The sequence below is a fragment of the Poeciliopsis prolifica genome, unplaced genomic scaffold, assembly GCF_027474105.1.
Source record: "Poeciliopsis prolifica strain line A6 unplaced genomic scaffold, Auburn_PproV2 SCAFFOLD125, whole genome shotgun sequence".
Classification (NCBI taxonomy): domain Eukaryota; kingdom Metazoa; phylum Chordata; class Actinopteri; order Cyprinodontiformes; family Poeciliidae; genus Poeciliopsis; species Poeciliopsis prolifica.
Genome location: NW_026562500.1, coordinates 1 through 19,599, shown reverse-complemented (window position 1 = coordinate 19,599; position 19,599 = coordinate 1). Strand labels below are relative to the sequence as shown.

General features: G+C 42.2%; 1 protein-coding gene across 1 annotated transcript; it reads right to left on the bottom strand.

Annotated features, from left to right (window-relative positions):
- Positions 1-915: 915 nt before the first annotated feature.
- Positions 916-19,323, bottom strand: LOC129355158 (sphingomyelin phosphodiesterase 4-like). The gene is given in 23 exon segments (XM_055024703.1): positions 916-1,207; positions 1,210-1,420; positions 1,791-1,918; positions 2,330-2,465; positions 2,547-2,777; positions 2,846-3,051; positions 4,549-4,593; positions 4,596-4,708; positions 4,776-4,802; positions 4,804-4,871; positions 5,959-6,049; positions 6,640-6,788; positions 9,048-9,182; positions 10,726-10,808; positions 12,082-12,203; positions 12,507-12,658; positions 14,013-14,065; positions 14,193-14,301; positions 16,660-16,737; positions 16,800-16,934; positions 18,246-18,332; positions 18,854-18,913; positions 19,195-19,323. Coding segments are annotated over 22 exon segments (2,505 nt in total). The 5' UTR covers positions 18,893-18,913; positions 19,195-19,323; the 3' UTR covers positions 916-1,100.
- Positions 19,324-19,599: the final 276 nt, after the last annotated feature.

Sequence of the window (19,599 nt, the reverse complement as noted above, 5' to 3'; positions counted from 1 at the left end):
CTGGTTTATTTGATTACTTTTATAAATTGTGGAGTACTCACTATTTAAACCAATATTATACTTTCTATGCCGAGAAACTCCAATTCGTTTTTTCAGAGAAATTCCTTCTCGCTTATAAATTATGGAGTACTTCCTAATTTCAGAGAAGGAATTAGAAAAAAACTTATAATGCAGAAAAACTCATCCAAAGAAACGACTCTTTACCTTAGGACATCATTTAGGACCATCTACTATATAGAACCAAACAGGGAGAACCAACTTCTAGTTTTATCAGATCAATGAAGTTATCACTAGTTATAAAGTAAATTCATAACCCCAACTAGTTTATAAAGTCTCATACATTCTAAATATTGGGAACCAATATGTAGTCATATACTTTTATTTTTCTCTTACTTTACTTTTGTTTGCATTTCCTTTGACACATGTAAAGCACTTTGAATTGCTTTGTTGCTGAAAATGTGCTATAAAATTACTTTACCTTACTTAGACACCCAAATAGAAACACAAAAACTGTGCAAAATGTAAATTTTGTGTAACCCAGTTACAATCTCAAGCAAAAATTAATATTTATTTCATGTTATTCTACAGCGATTAAAAGGTATAAATAAACTTCATCTTATTTATTCTTCAATAAGATTTAAAAAAAAAAAAGTTAAAAAGTTCATGAGTATGTTCATAAGTGGACATACTCACTTTTAAACATGGTTCTATAAAGTTCTCTATATTAAATTCTACCCTTTCCTCTGTTGTTGCTCCCACAAATTCAGATTCTGATCAGGCCCATCATCCCTTATGCATTTGTGGTATTAGTAGATTGCAGGTAAGTTACTTCAGTGACTAACTATCAAGGCTAATTGAAGTAGCCTTCTTACCGCAGAACAGATCCCCTTTAAATAAATCTCTTCTCACACAAACTCTTGTTTTCACTGAGAAAAATACTTTATTCACTTAAAAACTTTTGGCCTGCATCCGTTTCCAGATGCTCAACGGACAAAATAAAGAAGTATTTACATCAGAAAAATGCCGGAGTGAGCTGTGGTTCATGCTAACACTAACGCAGTAGAGCTTAAACCAAGTCAGAAGCTCAGCTATTTGGCGTTTTATTGCGTTTTCAGTTTTTCAGCACAGAGCGTCATCAGGACACCATACAGCAGCGCCCCCGTCAGGAGCAGGGCTGTACTGCAGAGCGGCCCTAATGACAGCAGCGCCCTAGAGAGTAAAAGAGTAGCAGCAGCAACAGCGTCTGGTAGCTGGCCAGCGGCCGCAGGCTGAGCCGTGGCTGCTGGCGGCGCTCCAGCGCCCGTCGGGACATCGGGCTGCGCCGCAGCTGCACGCAGGAGTCCGAGTCGGTCAGGTATCGCCGGGCGAGTCGACCCAGGAAGTCTGAGCGCGAGCAGAGAGCACCCATCTGGGCCTGGAGCTGAGAGAGAAACAATCACTGATCAGAACGGGAATTTATTCTCACTGTGGTCAAAAAATAAAACCCTTCCAAAAATGAAATTACAAAGAAGAAAATATATTTTCATAAAAACGCTTCAATTTCAATCGGCCCTTCTGCACGACGGAGTACCAAGGCTATGAAAAGTTCAGTTTAATTACGAGAATGTAATCAGAACATTGAAAGAATAAAATTTTACTGGAAAATTGTTTTAAAGTTAAGAGGAAAAAGTCGTTTCAATGAGAAAAAAGCTTTGATAAGATCCACCAGGTTCTTTCTTCCAAATGGACTCAGTTGATTGACTCGCCCCAGAACCCAGAACAGATGCTCCAAAAACCCAGACTGGACTCACCCTGTTGTTCAGCAGAGATGAAGCCCTGTAGAGCAGCCGGACCAGCAGGGCGCTCTCGTAGCTCCTGATTGGCTGCAGCTCCGGATCACCCTGGTACTGAACCTCAAAGCGGCGCAGGCCGTTTTGATCTGCGTGGGCGCACACACACACACACACACACACAGACACACACACACACACACACACACACACACACACACACACACACACACAGACACACACACACACACACACACACACACACACACACACACACACACACACACACACACGTTTGTTTTTCCATTGGTAACTATTCATTATTTAAGAATTCAGCTGTAAAGTTGGGCTGTTTTGTCCATTAACTGAATTTATTATTTTTGCGATTGTGATCATTCCTCGCTGTGTGACAAGTTTCTTCTGTTCGGTGGCCGACTGATCCGGCTTCTGGTTCTGGATGGCTCCCCAGTTCCAACTAAAGAATCTCCAACGTTCATAAGTTATTTTTAACAGCATGACCCAAAGTTTGGCTTCCAGCCTCTTGTTGCCAGGTCGGGTACCAACCTGCCTCCGGCCCAGGTCCGTCAGAACCGGCCCGTTCTCGCCCTGGACGCAGTCCGGCAGCTGGTTGGCGCGCCCGTCGTCCTGCGCGGCGCTCAGGTTGGCAACAAGCTGGGCGAGCTGGTTCTGGTTCAGCTGCAACACAAACACGGCGAGACTTGAGGCGCTGGCAGCGACCCGGTTCTACTGCCTGAGGGATGAGGAACCGGACCGGACCTTAAAGATATGACACAGGTTTTCCAGGGCCCGGTCCAGGAACTCATGGGTCTTCTTCAGGTACTCGCCGCTGTCCTCGGGCTCGGCGCCGGGAAACGTGCTGCTGAGGTCCGGGGAGGCGAGTCTGAACCAGGAGAGGAAGGAGCCGCCGGCCGCCGCCTCGCCGGACTGATCCGAGATCCGCTTGGCCGTGTGGCGGGCCTGCGCGATGATCTGAATCAGCCTCATGACCTGCAGGGCGACACGGTTAGCCGCCTGCCAGACCAAACGGACCGGAAGCGGAAACGCCGGTAACTCACCGCTCCTCGGACCTCGGAGCCAAACATCTGCTTGTACTGGCAGTCCTGTCCTTCCAGAGAATACACGTGACTCTTCACCTTGAACGCCGTGTCAGTCACCATCCGTTGCCGTGGCGACAGGTAGCTGCCCCCCTGAGCCGGCGTCAGATACCCGCGGGGCTGCCGGTGGGGCAGGACGTGCTCCGGCTCCAGAAACAGCTGCTCGCCTGGAGAGAAACGGCAGAAACACAAAGAGTGGTCTGATTGTTCAGCCACTGGTCTATGGTGGAGCGCAGTGAGGCGGATCTGGGAGCATACATCTATGCTGATACATCTATGCTGATACATCTATGTTGATACATCTATGCTGATACATCTATGTTGATACATCTATGCTGATACATCTATGTTGATACATCTATGCTGATACATCTATGTTGATACATCTATGCTGATACATCTATGCTGATACATCTATGCTGATACATCTATGTTGATACATACATCTATGTTGATACATCTATGTTGATACATCTATGTTGATACATCTATGTTGATACATCTATGCTGATACATCTATGCTGATACATCTATGCTGATACATCTATGTTGATACATCTATGTTGATACATCTATGCTGATACATCTATGTTGATACATCTATGTTGATACATCTATGTTGATCTATGCTGATACATCTATGCTGATACATCTATGTTGATACATCTATGTATGAACATAGATGTATCAACATACATCTATGTTGATACATCTATGCTGACACAGTAATTACAACTGAAATGTCAAACGCTCGCTCGGTGAATACTGCAGCAAACATCCTGAATTGGGAGCAAAGCAGGACAATAAAATCACTTGAATAAGAAACGCAAACATGCTTGGGTTAGCGAATTCTGCATTTCTTAAGAATTGAAATGCTTTCTTTTATTTTTGCCCAGAATCACAACAAAATGTCATTTCTATAAACAGACAAATAAGCCAACAGACAGAGGAGGTGCTACCATTTTCATTAGGTTTGTTAAATATCACATTAGGAAACTTTGGCACATAGAAGCAACATCTGGAGACGACATGCCAGCGACGGCGGTGCATGCAGGCAGTGTGTGTTTGTAGCCGTGTGTGTAAGGAGGTCTGTGATCCCTGTGGATCCGACCAACGGGATGGAAACGGAGACATCGGAGTCGGAGCGCCACGCCTCACGTCAACAAAAAACTAACTTTGATGGATAAAGTTTTGCTTTTGAATTTGACACTGAGACAATGTAATAACACCGACTGTTCAATACAGCACAAGAAAATTCACAATCTCATTTCAAAAACTGAAAACTATTAAAATTCAATAGAGAAACATGTTATTAAAAAATACAAGGAGACAACTGGACAAAGTCCAAGAATATAGAAATAGCTTAAAGATGACCAAAATGATTGAGTTTCATTTTACTCTCCAAAACTTGAAAGTAATATTAAGAACAATTATCAGTACAAAATTCATGTGTGCATTTTATTCTCCTGCTTTGTTCCTAATTTTGGACTTTTGCTGCAGTATTTGCAGCTTTCACGGCAGCATCTGATTGGGCGACAGACGACAGGTCTGTGATTGGTCGGTTTGAGCCGAGGTCGGGCCGAGAGAGCAGAGCGCTACTGACATTTACATTCTAATTCTAGATGTATGCGTCCAGATCACTCACTGCTCTACATGGACCTCACCTCTCTGGATCATGTCCGCCAGGGGCTGGGCCAGAACCTTGGCGGCCGGAACACCATCAAGGCGTTCTTGGCATTGACCAGGTCGGTCCGTGTGGCCCGGTTGAGGAAGCCCTGGAACAGCTTGGTGTAGAGCAGCAGGTTCTCGTGGACAAACGGCTCCCTGTGGCAGAGGTCCGGTCAGCAAAAGAACCGGCACCAACCAGAAACGCCGGGGCAGGTCCACTCACCATTTGTCCGGCACGGTTCTGTTTGGTCGGGTTGGGCATTGGGTTCTCTCCTGTGTATCTCCACGGCTGAATGTAGCTGAGCCACGTCTCCAACACCTGAACGACATTTATCGCCATTACATTCGACCTCAGTGAAACATGACAAGAAATCATTAAACATTAAAATATGGAGAAAAAGTTCAACAGTTTTAGTCTTTGTGAAAAAAAAGGACACTCAAATTATTGACCTCAGATCTTTATTTCTTCTCATTTCAAAAATTTTTGTTCAGAGAATGAAAACCCTCTGAAAGATAGATTCAGTGTCTCATTACTCTAACGTAGTCATGGAAAGTTTAGTGGAAGGAAAAGATTCACCAGCACCACGGTGCTTCAGGAATCTGTGGGACTGAGGCTGCTCAGACGGATCCAAAACATGGACCCGGTTCTGAGGAGAAACAGAACCCGACTGTAGCCCAGGGTCAAAACGTCTCCTTTTCAGATTAAAGTTTGTATTTGATCTGGACACCAAGGTGCCAGAGGCTGGAGGTCAAGAGTGAAGCTTCCACAGTCAGCTCCATCTGGGCAATCTGCTGGTTCTGGGTTTTCTCAAGTCCCAAAAAATGCAGCCGTCTAGCAGAACATTAGAGTTTTTCACACCAACAGCTTTGAGCTGGAAACATCTAGCTGGATGGTAAAAGTTGGTTTCCTTTTCCAGCGGGGCTTGGTACCGACCCAAAAGCTGCTTCAATCATCATGGCGACTCCAGGCACAGGAAGGTGAGTTCTCCTCCGTGTGGCGCCGCGTGGAGGAGCCCAGACCAGGCTTTAGTTTTCAAAACGTCAATATTTGACCAAAATAAAATACTGATCTGGTGTAATTTTATGAGATACTGAATTTTGGGGTTTTATTCTCTAAATCGTCACAATGCAAGAAATAAAAATGGAATATTTCACTCAAGTATTTATAAATTCACAAAGTATGAGTTTCACTGAAATGAGTGAAAAAAATACTGAAAATTGACTTATCTCAATTTTCTAGTTGTTTGAGCTTTTTCCTATATTAAATTAATCTCAGACCTTCAGTGAACCAATAAGTTCTGCTAAAAATATTTTAATTTCAGCCTCACTGGGTTTAAAGTGATGATTGATAATGTTATATTGCTGGTAATAAGTGAAACGCTGCGGTTCATCCTGAGGTAACGTACGGCTCTGAAGGAGGCGTCCAGCGGCCAGTGTCCGAAGCAATGCTGCAGGAACAGGTAGAGCTTCTGCTGCACAAAGCGCTGCACCACCACCCTGCAGCAGCGCAGCACAAACACACAAATCAAACTTGCATCTCAATATTTGACCAAATTATTTAGCAAGACTTATTCACTTTTCACACAACAAAATTCTAACAATTCTCAGGAGGTTTTCAAAGTTTTCTAGCAAAAACACTTTGGAGAAAAAAAAACTAGAGTTTCAATTCAGATTATATCATCTCATTTATACTGTTATTAATAACATCTTTCTTATAACGTTTTTTACAGCACAGACAAGTGAAGGTGAACTAGAACAAAAGGTTTTGAAATGTTTCACCCTAAACACCCGACTGATTTGAAAACAAAACACCAATATAACAGAAATATCTTCCAATTTAATGTATTAAACAAAGTTAACACATTAAAGTGTTTTGGGTCGGCAACAGAAGTGGCTCCGTGGAAAACAAACGGCTTCCAGCCAACTGGTGATAAATTTGCACCAAATTAAGACAGATGCAAGAAAAGAGCCAGCTCGACTTTTTAAGGCCTTCGTTTTAGAGGCATGAAATTACGAGATATTCTGATATATATATAAGTTTGCACCCTCAGTAAACATGGCTGCCAGGGCCTTTCAGAGCCGCTGACCTCTTGAACTCCTCCAGTGGGCTGGTGTGGGGGGGGGAGTGGGCTGGCGAGGGCGGCGGCTCCGGCTTCAGGCTGCTGGAGAAGGCGTGCAGATGTTTCACCAGTAGGCGCACCACCAACACGTGCTCCTCTGACGGATTGAAGGGCTCCTGGAAACACAGCCAGTCACAGCGATCCACACCACCAATCATCTCCACCAGCTCCACAAAGCAGCCAATCACAGCAGGTCCCGCCCCAAAGTGAGGTCACATGCCTCAAACCCTCCCGACTCTCCGACTCTGGATCAGAACATGTTTTAAGAACAGAAAATTTAGTTTTTATTTAGTTGTTGAAGTTCGTTTCAGATGTTCTTCTAAGAATCTGTCGATAGTTTTGTTTTAATCAAATCCAACAGGATGAGCAGTGTGACCTCACTTCCTGCTAAGGCAGCATGATGCAACCCTTGATCTTCCGCAGCAATCCCATCTGCAGCCAATTCCAAACACATTAACTCATGCAAAGATGGTTGTCGTTACTGACATTACATGCGCTTTGCAGCGACAGCAGGAAGACGGGCAGACGCCATGCATCAACGCAAGCAATGCGGCCAAAGATCCAAAGCCGTGCTGCAGGACTGCGCCTGCTGTCGAGGATCCTTCTCTGCACAAACCATGAAGCTGGACCGGACAGCCAGAGAAAGGCTCGCTCATACTTACTGCACTGCAAAAACACAAAACCTCACCAAGTATTTTAGTTTCATTTATACAGCAAATATGTCAAAATAAGGCAAAACTAACTCACAGGTAACTTTTCATCAAAATAAAGGAGTGTGTTTAAAGTCTGTAATTCCTTGACCAAAACGTCCAAGTCCACTGGATCCTTTTGCTTGTAAGCTTGGAAAAAGGTTTTCCAAGCTTACAAGTGAAATTATTGGTCAGCTGAACTCAAACTTTTTGGTGAAGAAATCACTGAATTAAAATAAGCTGCTATATCTTGCTGAAAAGTTACCTGTGAGTTAGTTTTGCCTTATTTTAAGTAAACTGACATATTTGCACCAGAAACCAGACAAAAAGTGCTTTGTAAGATTTAGTGTTTTTGCAATCTACAGTAATGCAAAAACAGACATTCATCTCATTACAGAGTCACTAAACCTCTCATAAGTTTTTGCTCTTAATCTGTCTGAATTGGTTTTATTTTATTTTCTCTGCAAATTTTGAAAATTTTGTGTAAATTTGATTAATTCTGACTTTATGGTTGATGAAACCAATGTTGACCTGGTTCTTTGAAATATGCCTGGCCTGAACTTGGACCCAAAATCTGGAGACTCTGCTCCTGAAAACCAACCACTGAAGTTTCAGGAAACAGAAACATGATCCGATTGTTTTAAAAATTTAAATATTTTCAGATAAACAAAGTTGAATCTTTAGCTACTTTTCTGTCCGATTGCCATGCGAATTTCAAGCAAACTTTTAAAACATCAAAGAAAATGCTAATTATAAGCGTTTCCATCTGCTGATTTGGAGCCAACCACCTGGGCTTCGCACAGCATGATGTCATCACATGTTGACCCTACGCACAGCTGAAGAAACAGGAAGTGGAGTTTGGACCAGTGATACGAGTTGGAGATTTGAACTTTTTTCGACTCCCAGTTTGCTGCTTGTGGCAAGGCTCAGACCGTCCAGCAGATGGCGCGCTCACCAAGTCAGAGCATCTTTTCATTCTTGGTGCATTGCCTCTCTTAGAAAAGTCAAAAACTTTTCTGTAAACTTAAGGAACATTTTTCCCATTTTCACCAACTTTTCCTAATGCGACACGGCAAAGTATACATAAAGCTTATTGGATTTTGCTCTCATTGCAGCAGATTTATTTTGAGGCAATAAGGAAACAATGAAAATTAGCTACAATATATGAAATACACTTCCAGTCATTAATAAACCAGTTCTTTACTGAATGGTTTCATCTGCAGCTAAAACTTCTTCTAAAATCATAGCCTAGAGCTGATCTGGAGACTACTTGTTGATTACGCGTTAATCACCTTTTTGGATCGCAAAGGTGATTAACAGGAGATCATTTTTCAGAATGTGAACCTGAAGCTAAAACTGAACGAGAGCCGTTCTAGAACAGACGTTTATATCTTTATGACCAGCTTTGGTTTCATTTCTGCTCTGATTGTTTTCTTTCAGCAAATGGCCGTTTTTAGAGTCCGTTTCCTCCAGCTAGGGATTAATCAATCCCTAAATTAGTTGATGATGACTTCACTAATCGATAAATCAGATTAACTGTTTCGGCCCTGCTGTCGGCTGAAGCTATGGGTCGGCATGAAAGCGTGGAGGACCGCGAGCCGCCTCCCCTCATGCAGCAGCAGCAGCTAACGCATGCATGCCAACGTAGCATGCTAACCAGAGAAGGATCCTGGACCGAAGCTTTACCTCCAGGAGGCCCCAGGGGGGCGCTGAGTGAAAAGGTAAAAGTACTTGGTAGGTGTGGAGGGTCCCAGAGCCAGGAGGGGCGAGGGGTTGGCACGGCATGCTGGACATACTGAGGCGGTACTGCAGCAGCGCCAGCTGTTCACCCGGAGGAGGGGGAGTAAGGGGGGACACAGAGGGGGTGGGGGTACCAGAAGGAGAGCAACCACAAAGAAATATTTGGCCGAAAATATTCAGGAGGAAAAAACACAACAGGAGACAAAAAGAAGAAAAATATTGACTGCAGGAACAAAACAATTTGTCTCTTAAAGAAGAAAAACCAGAAGAGTCCAGATCCGGTTCTAGCAGAACTCCAGCCCGAGGACCGGCGCTGGACATCCGTCTTCCCCGTGATGGAGAGACAGACGACCTTCACAGCTCCTGAAGGTCACCTGCTTCCAGTTTTTCAGAAACTCCTCTAATCAGAATAAAACCAGCTTCACTTTGCAAAAACAAAATCTGACCAAATAGTTTTTGTCAAGTTTCTAGTCCAAATATCTCAGTTCTCCTCGTTTTCAGTAAATCATTTCTAAATATCAATTTTAAAACGTTCTAGTTCCACCGGCAGATTGTTTCAGTGAAATGATGCGCCAGTGAAACTTTAATGTGTTCATGAATAACAAAGAGTTTTTGACTTAAACAAGTTCTTACCTCTGACTGCAAACGTATTATTTTTGTTGTATTTTATGTATAATAAGACATTTGTGCCAGAAACTAAAATACTTGGTCATATTTTGTGTTTTTGCAGTGCAACCTCAAAATCCGTCCCTGGGGCTGAGCAGAACCGACTCAGCTGGATGGTTCTGGGTTTGGTGAACGGTGAAAACAACCCAGAACCTTCCAGCCACTCCAAGCAGATGACGTTTCCTCTGAACGGAGCAGTGACGGGTCATTTCCTCTGAAATATGCAATCAAGCTGCCTTTAAAATGTTTCATTTTTGAAACGGGAAACCAGCAGTGAGTTTCTGCACTGCTCCGGGAGGAAACGTCAGTGGAATTGATTCCCGTCCAGGTGGCCACGCGTGTTATTGAGAGGAACTCCAGCATCAAGTCTGAACAGATTCACAGGAAAAAAAGATTTTTATCTTTACTGCAAAATGTCACCAGAGGCTGATTTCAGACCTTTGAGGTGGATAAGATCAGCCGAAGCGATCGATCGGTGCAGCCGAGCAGGAAAACCTCCAGAAGCAGCAGAAACACCGTGTTTTCTGATTCTTTATCGTCTGCCGTGCTCTTTTCTCTGCTCAGCATTTTCATGAGTGATTGGATGAAGAGCTGAGGCCATCTGGATCAGAACCAACTTCAGGCTGAAGTTCCTTCCTGGACTTCAGGTGCCATGCAGCATGCAGAGGAAGGCAAGCGACAGGAACATGCCCAACTCCTGACCGCAGCAGCTGCAGCTTTAAACCGCTGAATGATCCGAAGCAGAGATTTCTGCTGCGCCGGCCCGAAGACCCGATCCGACCCATTCCGGCTCAAGGTGTGAACCCAGAGGTTGACACCTTGAGGACGGGCAGGATCTTCTCTGCAGCTTTTTAATTGAATTATTTCAATATCAGCAGGTCAGAATCAGCCAATAGACGGCCGGTATGTATGCAGCGTTGCAGCGCAGGATGCAGGGAGGCGAGGGAAAGCGCCTTACCTTTACCTGAGGAGACTGCAGCTTCTGGTACAAGTCCAGGGAGTAATGATGGAGCCAGATCTCTACAAACATCTGAAGACATAAAACGCTAAATATTAGAGGAAAAATCCTCCAGAAACGGATCCGATCTCAGATCGGTCCCTGTTGCTCCGTCCCGCCTCTCTTCCCGGAGGACAGCCAGACCGCTGAAGCCACACTGGTTGTTTGTGAGCATAAGGTTTATCAGAAATAAAATGTTTTCTTTCACAGACAAAAAGTTTCAGCAATAGTTTTTTCCAGGGCCTGAACTGAATCAGGGACAGAACATTTGAATTCAGCAGAAATCTGGAGATTTTAATTTCTCCAGCATGGAAGCTTTTAGCTTGAAGAGACTCTCTAGCGCTCTTCAAGCCAGATCCGAAAGATTCGTAAATTTGCAGACAAAATCATAACGTCTAGAAAAACTGCTTCTTATTATAACAGGTGTCTGCTTAATAACTCAGCAGCTGTATTATAATGCAGTTAAACACGGCGAGAAAAGTCAGGCCTGGTTCACTAACTGGAGTCTGTTTACATCAGCGAATCAAATGTGTCTGGTCAGAAATTACAATGGATGTGAATGCTGCTACTGGAGCTGAATTAGGCTCATTAATCTCTAATGAATATGATCTCTGAAAACTTTTTCCAACTATGTTTCCGTCCTCACGTTATTTAAAGGAAACATTAAAGTCTCTTCATCTGTGAACTGGGGATGAAACGATTAATCATGACTAATCAATTATTGGAAAAAGAAATTCTTTGTCTCTAATTCTGTTCTACCCTCAGCACCACCTGGTTCACATTCTGGACAAAATATATATTAGCACCTTGGCTACCAGTTATTAATCAGTTTATCAATAATAAGAGGAATTTCTACACTGATGTTCAGCAGACAGGCTGAGCTTTTCTCATGCTCAATATTTCATTGTTTGCTACAAATGATCAAAAACTTCCCACAAAATGTGATATTGACTTTTAGACAATGACATGTTTATTTACTTATTTAAAAGAAGAATTTAATAATTTATGTGCATCTCTTAATGTATTTTAATATTCTTTAGTAAAGGCTTAAAGGAAAAGTCTGCAGAATTTTTCCTTTAAGCAAATAGTCATTACAGTGACTATTTGATTTATAGTCATCATAATAATTGACAGATTAATTGATAACTACAATATTCAGAGTGTGACCCGTGCGCGGACGCAGCGTCTCGGAGCTGCAGCGTCTCGGAGCTGCAGCGTCTCGGAGTTGCAGCGTCTCGGAGCTGCAGCGTCTCGGAGCTGCAGCGTCTCGGAGCTGCAGCGTCTCGGAGCTGCAGCGTCGATTCTCACCTGCAGCAGCGTCGGACCTCCAGATCTCCTGCGCTGCAGGGTCTGCGTTCACCGACGGCTGGTGGAAGATGTGGTGCTTCAGGAGACTCGGGCTGTGGACGCCGTGACCCGCAAACGACACACTGGAAGCTCTGAGAAAATTGACCAAATATTGAAAGTATTCATCATGAATCCATCAGCCTGTTCACTGTTACTGGATGTAGAGCTGCTGAGACTTTTTCTTTAGCCAGAATATGAAACCAAACTCAGACGGTCCATCACTTTATTTCTTTATTCATTCTTTGCCAGTTTGTACATTTTCCTCTTCAGGAAACCCTAACCATTACCATTAATTCTCCTCCCTGACGTGTTGAGCGCTCAGTTTAACACTCGTCGTTTCCTAGATTACTCCAGAAAAACCCTCAGGTGTTAAAAGCTGATAAATAAACAGTTACCGTGGCGACGGAGCCGCAACAGAGCCTCTGAAGTCGGTGAACGGAGACGCAGGAACATTTCCTTCAACGGGCAGGAAGTACTTGAGGTACAGGTCGACCAGCACAAAGTAAGCGGTATCTGTGGAGCTGCAGAGCTGCGGCTGAAGGCAGTTCTGGAATCACAACAAGCACCAAGATAATCGCTTAAATTGGAAATCAATAAATAATCCAGAGAAACTTGTCTGGGCTTTGATTCCTGCAGCAGGTCTGACTGACAAAGCAACGGTGCAGAACGCTGCTGCTGGAGCTCTGACTAGAACCAGGAAGACAGTCGCCGCCTGCTTCTACAGCCGTCCACTCAGACTTTAAACTGCTGGTAGGTTTTCAATCATTGAATGAATTATAGATTTGCTGCTGGATCAACCTGCAGCAAATCTGGTTCTGATGCAGAGCAGAACCAGAACCAAACATGGAGAAGCAGCATTCAGCTTCCAGAAAACTGAAAAACAGCTGAAACACTGAGCACCTTTAAGGCTAAACCCAGCTGGTTAGAGCTCCTTGAACCAATTCAAATTCAACAACCATCAATCTGATGTGCAACAACTTTGTATGTTTGTGTTTTTTGACGAAACGAATCTTGAATTGCCTTGTTTTGTAAATGTGCTACACAGATAAACTTGATTGATTGGTTGATAAAACACAACTACTCTGGCGAGGGATGGAGGAAAGTTCCTCTGTTCATCTCCAGTCAGACTGCAGGGTTTCAGCCAACAGACAAAAATAACCACACTCGCACGTTTGTTGTTGCTCCTTTTCGAGATTCAAGTCTCTTAATAAAGCCGATGTCTGTCCAGGAGCCAGCGGGAGGATATTGGAGGATTCCCTCCAATACACCAAGATCCCAGAGGAAGAAAAATGACTCCAAAGCATGATGCTGCCTCCACCACCAGCACCCACTGTCTGTTCAGAACAGATTTCACCCCCAGCATCAGGAAGACGGAAAATAATGTTTGCATAAAATTGAGATCTTTTTACACAATCTGTATACCAGACTAATGATTATTTTAGTAGTCGATTATTCTATCCATTAATCAATTCAACATAATCTGCAGATTTTTCATTTAATCACGTACCCTTATTTTAAACTAGATCAATAATACAACAGAAGATTCAAACAATGTAATTTGGTTTTAAATAAAAAAAAAATACACATTTTGTTTCCTCAAAGTCGATATCAGAATTCCTTTAGTGATTAAATTTGTAGCAAATAAAAAAATCCTTCAACGTGACAAAAGCTTCTGATTGCTGCGGTGGCGCAGTGGTTGAGCACAACCAACATAAAGACATCACAGGTTCGATTACCGGCCTGATGACCTTTGCTCCATTTCTCGACATTAATCGATTAATAACATGATCATTAGTTGCAGCAACAATGACGCTAGATGTCATTCAGTTTTAAATAAAACCAAACATCTGAAACAAGATAAAAGCTCAGAGTTCATCAGCGCAGAGATAATAAAAACTCACCCTGGGCGCAATGAGGCAGTGGGCCAAATTAAACATGAAGAACTCAAAAGGATCTGCAGAGAGTTGAGGAATAAATTCATTTTCCAGGAAGTCATTTCCTCTGGTTATCACAAAGAGTTTGAAAACTGAAGTTAATGTGAGGATGAGCAGGAAACCCTCCAGCAGCTCCTGTAAGGATACTGAGAGCGATGTTCAGCGTCAGGACGCCCGGCAGCGGGAACTGCAGCTTGTTGTGGAACAGAGGACAGTCGGGAAGAACGCCCTCCTGGATGCAGGCCTTCACCGGACCCTAAACACACATGAACCGCTAGATCATTATGTTCATATCAACCACAACGTGATGTCGCCTGCAGCTGTACGGCACTAACTTTGTGTAGCTCGAGATTTCAATCAGAGCATAAAGGAAAACATATTTACAAGTTATGTTTTTGTTGTTGTTTTTGAACTGCTGATGGGACACCCATCGATTCTCCATTGACAGAGCGTGATCTTCCACGCTGGACTGTTCAGCAAAACATTTAACTGTTTAGCTAAACAGTTAAATGTAGTTTATTATTTGTCAGAAAGAGAAGAGATGAAGGAAACGTCGCCACACATCCACCTCTGGGAGTCTCAGATAAAAGACATAAACCAGGGAATCAGCTTCCTTCTCCACACACGGCTTGGCTTTGCTTTCCTGTCCTTATTATTTAGTGAAATATTATTATCATAGTTTATTTTCATTTTTTTCTCCGGTGTTTTTTGCGTCTCTAGTGGCCCGTAGTTTTTGACGGTAGGCTGACAGGAAATAGGAGACGGAGCAAGATGTCGAACCCGAGTCGGCCGCGCTGAGGACTAAGGCCTCCCTCCGTATGTGATTTGTACTAAACCACTATGGCACCACACAGCACGCCCCATAATACATATTATATTCATAAAGAGTTTGTCAGACCATGTGCCTGGTGTATATCAAGTAGGGTTAGGTTTAGTTTATGCGTGTTAGGCTGTGATCACGTGGATTAGATGATGGTTTTGTGCGTGCCCTCCAATAATATCCTGTTTTTATAAACCACATTACGTTAATATCCTTTAAAATATTGTGCGTATAAAGAAAAACTTTGGGAAGGTGCTGCAGTGATTCTGGCACAGCAATCAATACTTTTTATTGAACAAATTTCTGAAGGTTTGACTTTTAGAAAATATGGACTTTTTTTCTGTTTCGATGGTTCAGAGTGATGTCATCGCCCGGGCAGCCATTTGTTTGGTCAGTGCGTTTTACAGCTTCTATATATTTGTAACATTAAGAAAATAAAACTAATGACAAAAATAAAGTGAAGAAAGTTGATCATCTTGTGAATTTATTCTTAGACTTGTCTCAATCATTTCTATTCTTATCATTAAAATTTTGTATTTTAACAATTTTGTAATTTTTATTCCCACTTTGTTTTATGGTTTTTATGTTTTACGTTTATGGGTCTTTGAGAAGGTAAATTTGTGTCGTTATGCCATCATTAATATACAACTTGAAAATGATCTCAAAAGAAGAATATTATCATTTATTGATCTAATTACTGGAACAATTAATCGTCTAGGAAAAGGTGTTGCTGCGGCAGGCCTAGTAAGTTTTATTAGCATCTTGCTCTCAGTGCAGCAGAGAATAAAATGGCCGCTGCCATGATAATAATTTACGACACGCTTGTGAGTTTACGAAACAAGATAAAAAAAATTTGATAAAAATATATTGCTTTCTGAATTATGTAAAGATGAAAGCTTGGACTTATGAGAATGTAATTCATTACAGGTTTTCAAGTAAACTGATAATATTTGATGATTACTAGGGTAATTAATATCAAATTCAAATTGTGTTATCTTTCCTTTTATGTTTCTGTTTAGTGATTCATATACAAGAGAATTAGGTTTTGGTGTTTTGTGTATTCTAATTATTTATGAAGTGGTAATGTAGTTTCATTTAATGTGACATAAATATGAGCCGTGTCCTTCGTCCTGCACCTTTTCAGTCAAGTTGTTTAAATTGTTGCAGTGTTTGGGTAATTTATTTATGAATTAACATTTTTTTGTAACGATCTAAATGACAACCTCATCAGTAGCAGAACTTTGAAATGTTTGAGGAAACAGTTTTGTTTCTTTACATCAGATTGTAACTATCAAAACTTTTTTCTCTTAATCTGAAGACTTTTTTTCTGGTAAGAATGCAAAGTTATTCTGCTAATATTATGACTACAGTCTAGCATATGAATAAAAATTCTTGTAGACCCATTACTCCAGTGTCAAACTCAGGATGGATGATAGAAATAAAAGTGATGTCTTGAAAAGAATGTCTTTTTTTGAAAATTAAAAATTTCATTAAATTGGAAATTGGCACGTCCCACCGGGAGGAGTCCCAGGGAAGACCCCAGGACACGCTGGAGAGACAATGTCTCCCTGCTGGCCTGGGAACACCTCAGGATTCCCCCGGAGGAGCTGGAAGAAGAGGCTGGGAAAGGGACGTCTGGGCCTCCCTTCTTAGGCTGCTGACCCCACGACCCGACCCGGATAAGCAACATACGACGGATGGATGGAAATTGGATCTGGTTTGATTTTTAAGCCTGAAATAAGAAAAAACTCCAACTCTTCCACCATCAACAATTTGATGAAAACTGTGACGTACCGGGAGATAGTTGACAGGAACTTCATATTTGTATTCTTCTGCCTGAAGTTTGTACACCAGCTTCATCATCGGGCCACTGAAACACAGAGGAGTGAGAAACCCTGGTTTTATAGTGAAAGCACGTCAGAACCGGTTCTACCCGGGCTCAGGAAGTCCAGAACCAGGCTGAACTCATTGCTGCGTGAGTGCAGCTGGCGCAGGTTCCAGCCAGAGATGATCCCATCCAGACTTCCAAACACATTCTCCACCAGCCAGGGGAAGATCAGATGCAGCTCCTGCAAAACATCCCTAAATTACTTCATGTACGCAGGAATTGAGACGTTTGGAACAAAGTAAATATGATTCAAAATCCAGCTTTGCTCTCTGGCTGCAGCCTGTTTAAAGGGGGGTGAGGTATTTTCCAGACACATGGTCCATTTTATGGCATACTCAAATAATTATGTCACCTTCAGTTGTTATTAAAATCCTGCTTTAGGCTTAAAAATGAAATAAAATGTTTTTCTTGCTTTATTACAAATAGATTACAAATAAAATATTTCCTAAATGTTGACGCTCAACATTTCTCTATATAATCTTTCTGTTATAATTGCAGATCTTTGAAAAGATTGATTGACCTGGCACTTCTGATTTTGGCCGCAACAGAATTTTTGTCTGAAATGTTGCAAAATACAGCAAGAAAGTTGCCAAGTTGGCAACAGTGGAATGAGTATTGCTAGGTTTCAGACCCGGATGACGCACAAAATTCAGATTGGGTCAGGAAGTGGATTTCTCAGGTTCAAATCAAAGCAAAATGCATCACAACGAACAGCTAATGTCCTAAACAGGCTAACGGTCTAGCCTCTCACTGCAGAGCAGAAGACAGTGTTTCATTTTAGACCTTTGCTAAGGGAGATATGATCAGCTTCACATGCAGGTATCGGCCGATCACCAATTTCTCAAAATTAAGGAAATTGGTACAGATAAATCAGTGCAACCCAACTAGAAATTGTGTTTTATACCCATCCAAGAATTAAAAGATACTTCCTCACTTTTCAGATTCTCACTTGTAAAAAAAAAAAAAAACTAAACTAAAATGAAGAAAACCAGGAATTTGTTTCATAACTGTAAAAACATTTCAGGTTGGTTTCTCAATTGTGGGCGACTGTGGCTGTGTGGCAGGGTTGTCGTCTTGCAATCGGAAGGTTGTAGGTTCTATTCCAGCTTCTTAACCCTAAGTTGCAAACCAGTCTGCGTATCGGTGTATGAATGTCTGTGTGCATTTGTGTGCGAATGGGTGAATGTCACTCTAGTGTAAAGCGCTTTGAGTGGTCAAAATTACTGCAAACGCGCTATATAAGTTCAGTCCATTTACCGTCAAATAAAATTAGGGTGTACCAATAGGAAAATTTTACTAAATATTGAAATTAATATTGCCGCTACTGATAAAAACACCCACAATCCTTTGCTGCATCACTATTATCATCACATTACCTTCAGATATATAGTCATCACTAAGATGAAAACATCGGTTGATAAAATCGTCCTAGTTTCACTTATCGGAGCGATGTTTATACTTTGTGCATCTCTAAGTAAACCCGTTGAAGTACCTTCGCGGGATACTCGTCTATGATCTTCAGCAGGTCCTGGCATCGCTGGATCAGAGGCTTGGTGGTGGCGTCAGCTTTGAGATTTGCCTGAAACAACACGGTAACAAACAGAAAAAGGAAGAAAATTGGCACAACAATTTGAAGAGTTTTGGGTGATTCTTAATGGACATTTGTTGACAGTAATCTCAAGTCTCAAGGCAGGGGTTATCCCAGCAGCTTATTCACCACAGTTCTTCTTTCCACTATCACAAGGTCCCTGTTATTTCTGACGCTGACTAATGATTGCTTTGCTGGGAGTCAGACAGTAACAGAGTGGAAGGTCATCATGGAGATGTTCAGCAGCTGAAACGCATCATATTCAAAGAGTTCTACTGGTGAATATCTATAAATCACAGCAATGAGGCTTTTTTATGCTGGAATCCAGAATCTTGCAAGGAATCAGCTCCTTACTTTCAGTAGATTCAGTGCAGGAATCTCTGCATGATGTTGTAGACATGACCAAATACAGTATGCATCTCCCTTTTTTTCATTTAATTAGTGACACAAGTGAGCTTTGCATCACATCCTGACTGAGCTGCAGCTGTTTGCTGATGTTAGCTGAGACTCACCAGCAGGAAGCTGGGCTGCTGTAAGCTTGGGCTGCTCATCTTCCTCAGCTCCACCTGGAGCTGCAAAACAAACACAGGCCAGGTTTTATCCTGATGCTAATTGATCAAAAACATCTTAGTTAACTATTTTAATCAGTTTTGTCAGAAATCTAACCGCTCTGGAACCCAGGGGGAGTTCTAAACTATTGAATTGAAGAGGGAGGCCGAACACCCCGAGTCAGCTAACGGTGTTTAGCTACAGACGTTTAAACGGCCAACAGCTGCGATAAGCTGGTCGGTAGTTCATTAAGAAACAGGAAACTGCCTGGAATAATTCAATCTGTTAATGGCGTCTTCCTCACCTCTTTCCACGGGAAAAAAAATTAAGTTATAGTGGGTTTTACACGAACCGCGTTTCCATCAGTTCACCAGATGCAAGTAGCCTTCTTCTCTGTTAAGCTCACAAGAGCCGATTACATGCTGTAGACCGCTTCCGCCATGCTGGAAGTACAGAGAATTACATTCTTCTTCTTTTATGTTTTATTGTTGTGTGGCAACCTACTTAAGAGGCATTTACCGCCACCTACCGGACTATAGTGCGGTCATCAATGAATTTAATAAGACCTCGTGTATGGAGTGTGCAAATCCACGCTACACACACTTAAAAACATATGTATGTATACGGATTCACATGCAGCCACACACACATATATATTTTTAAATAACCTAGTGTTCTTTTAAAAATCTATTTGACTTCTAACAGAATT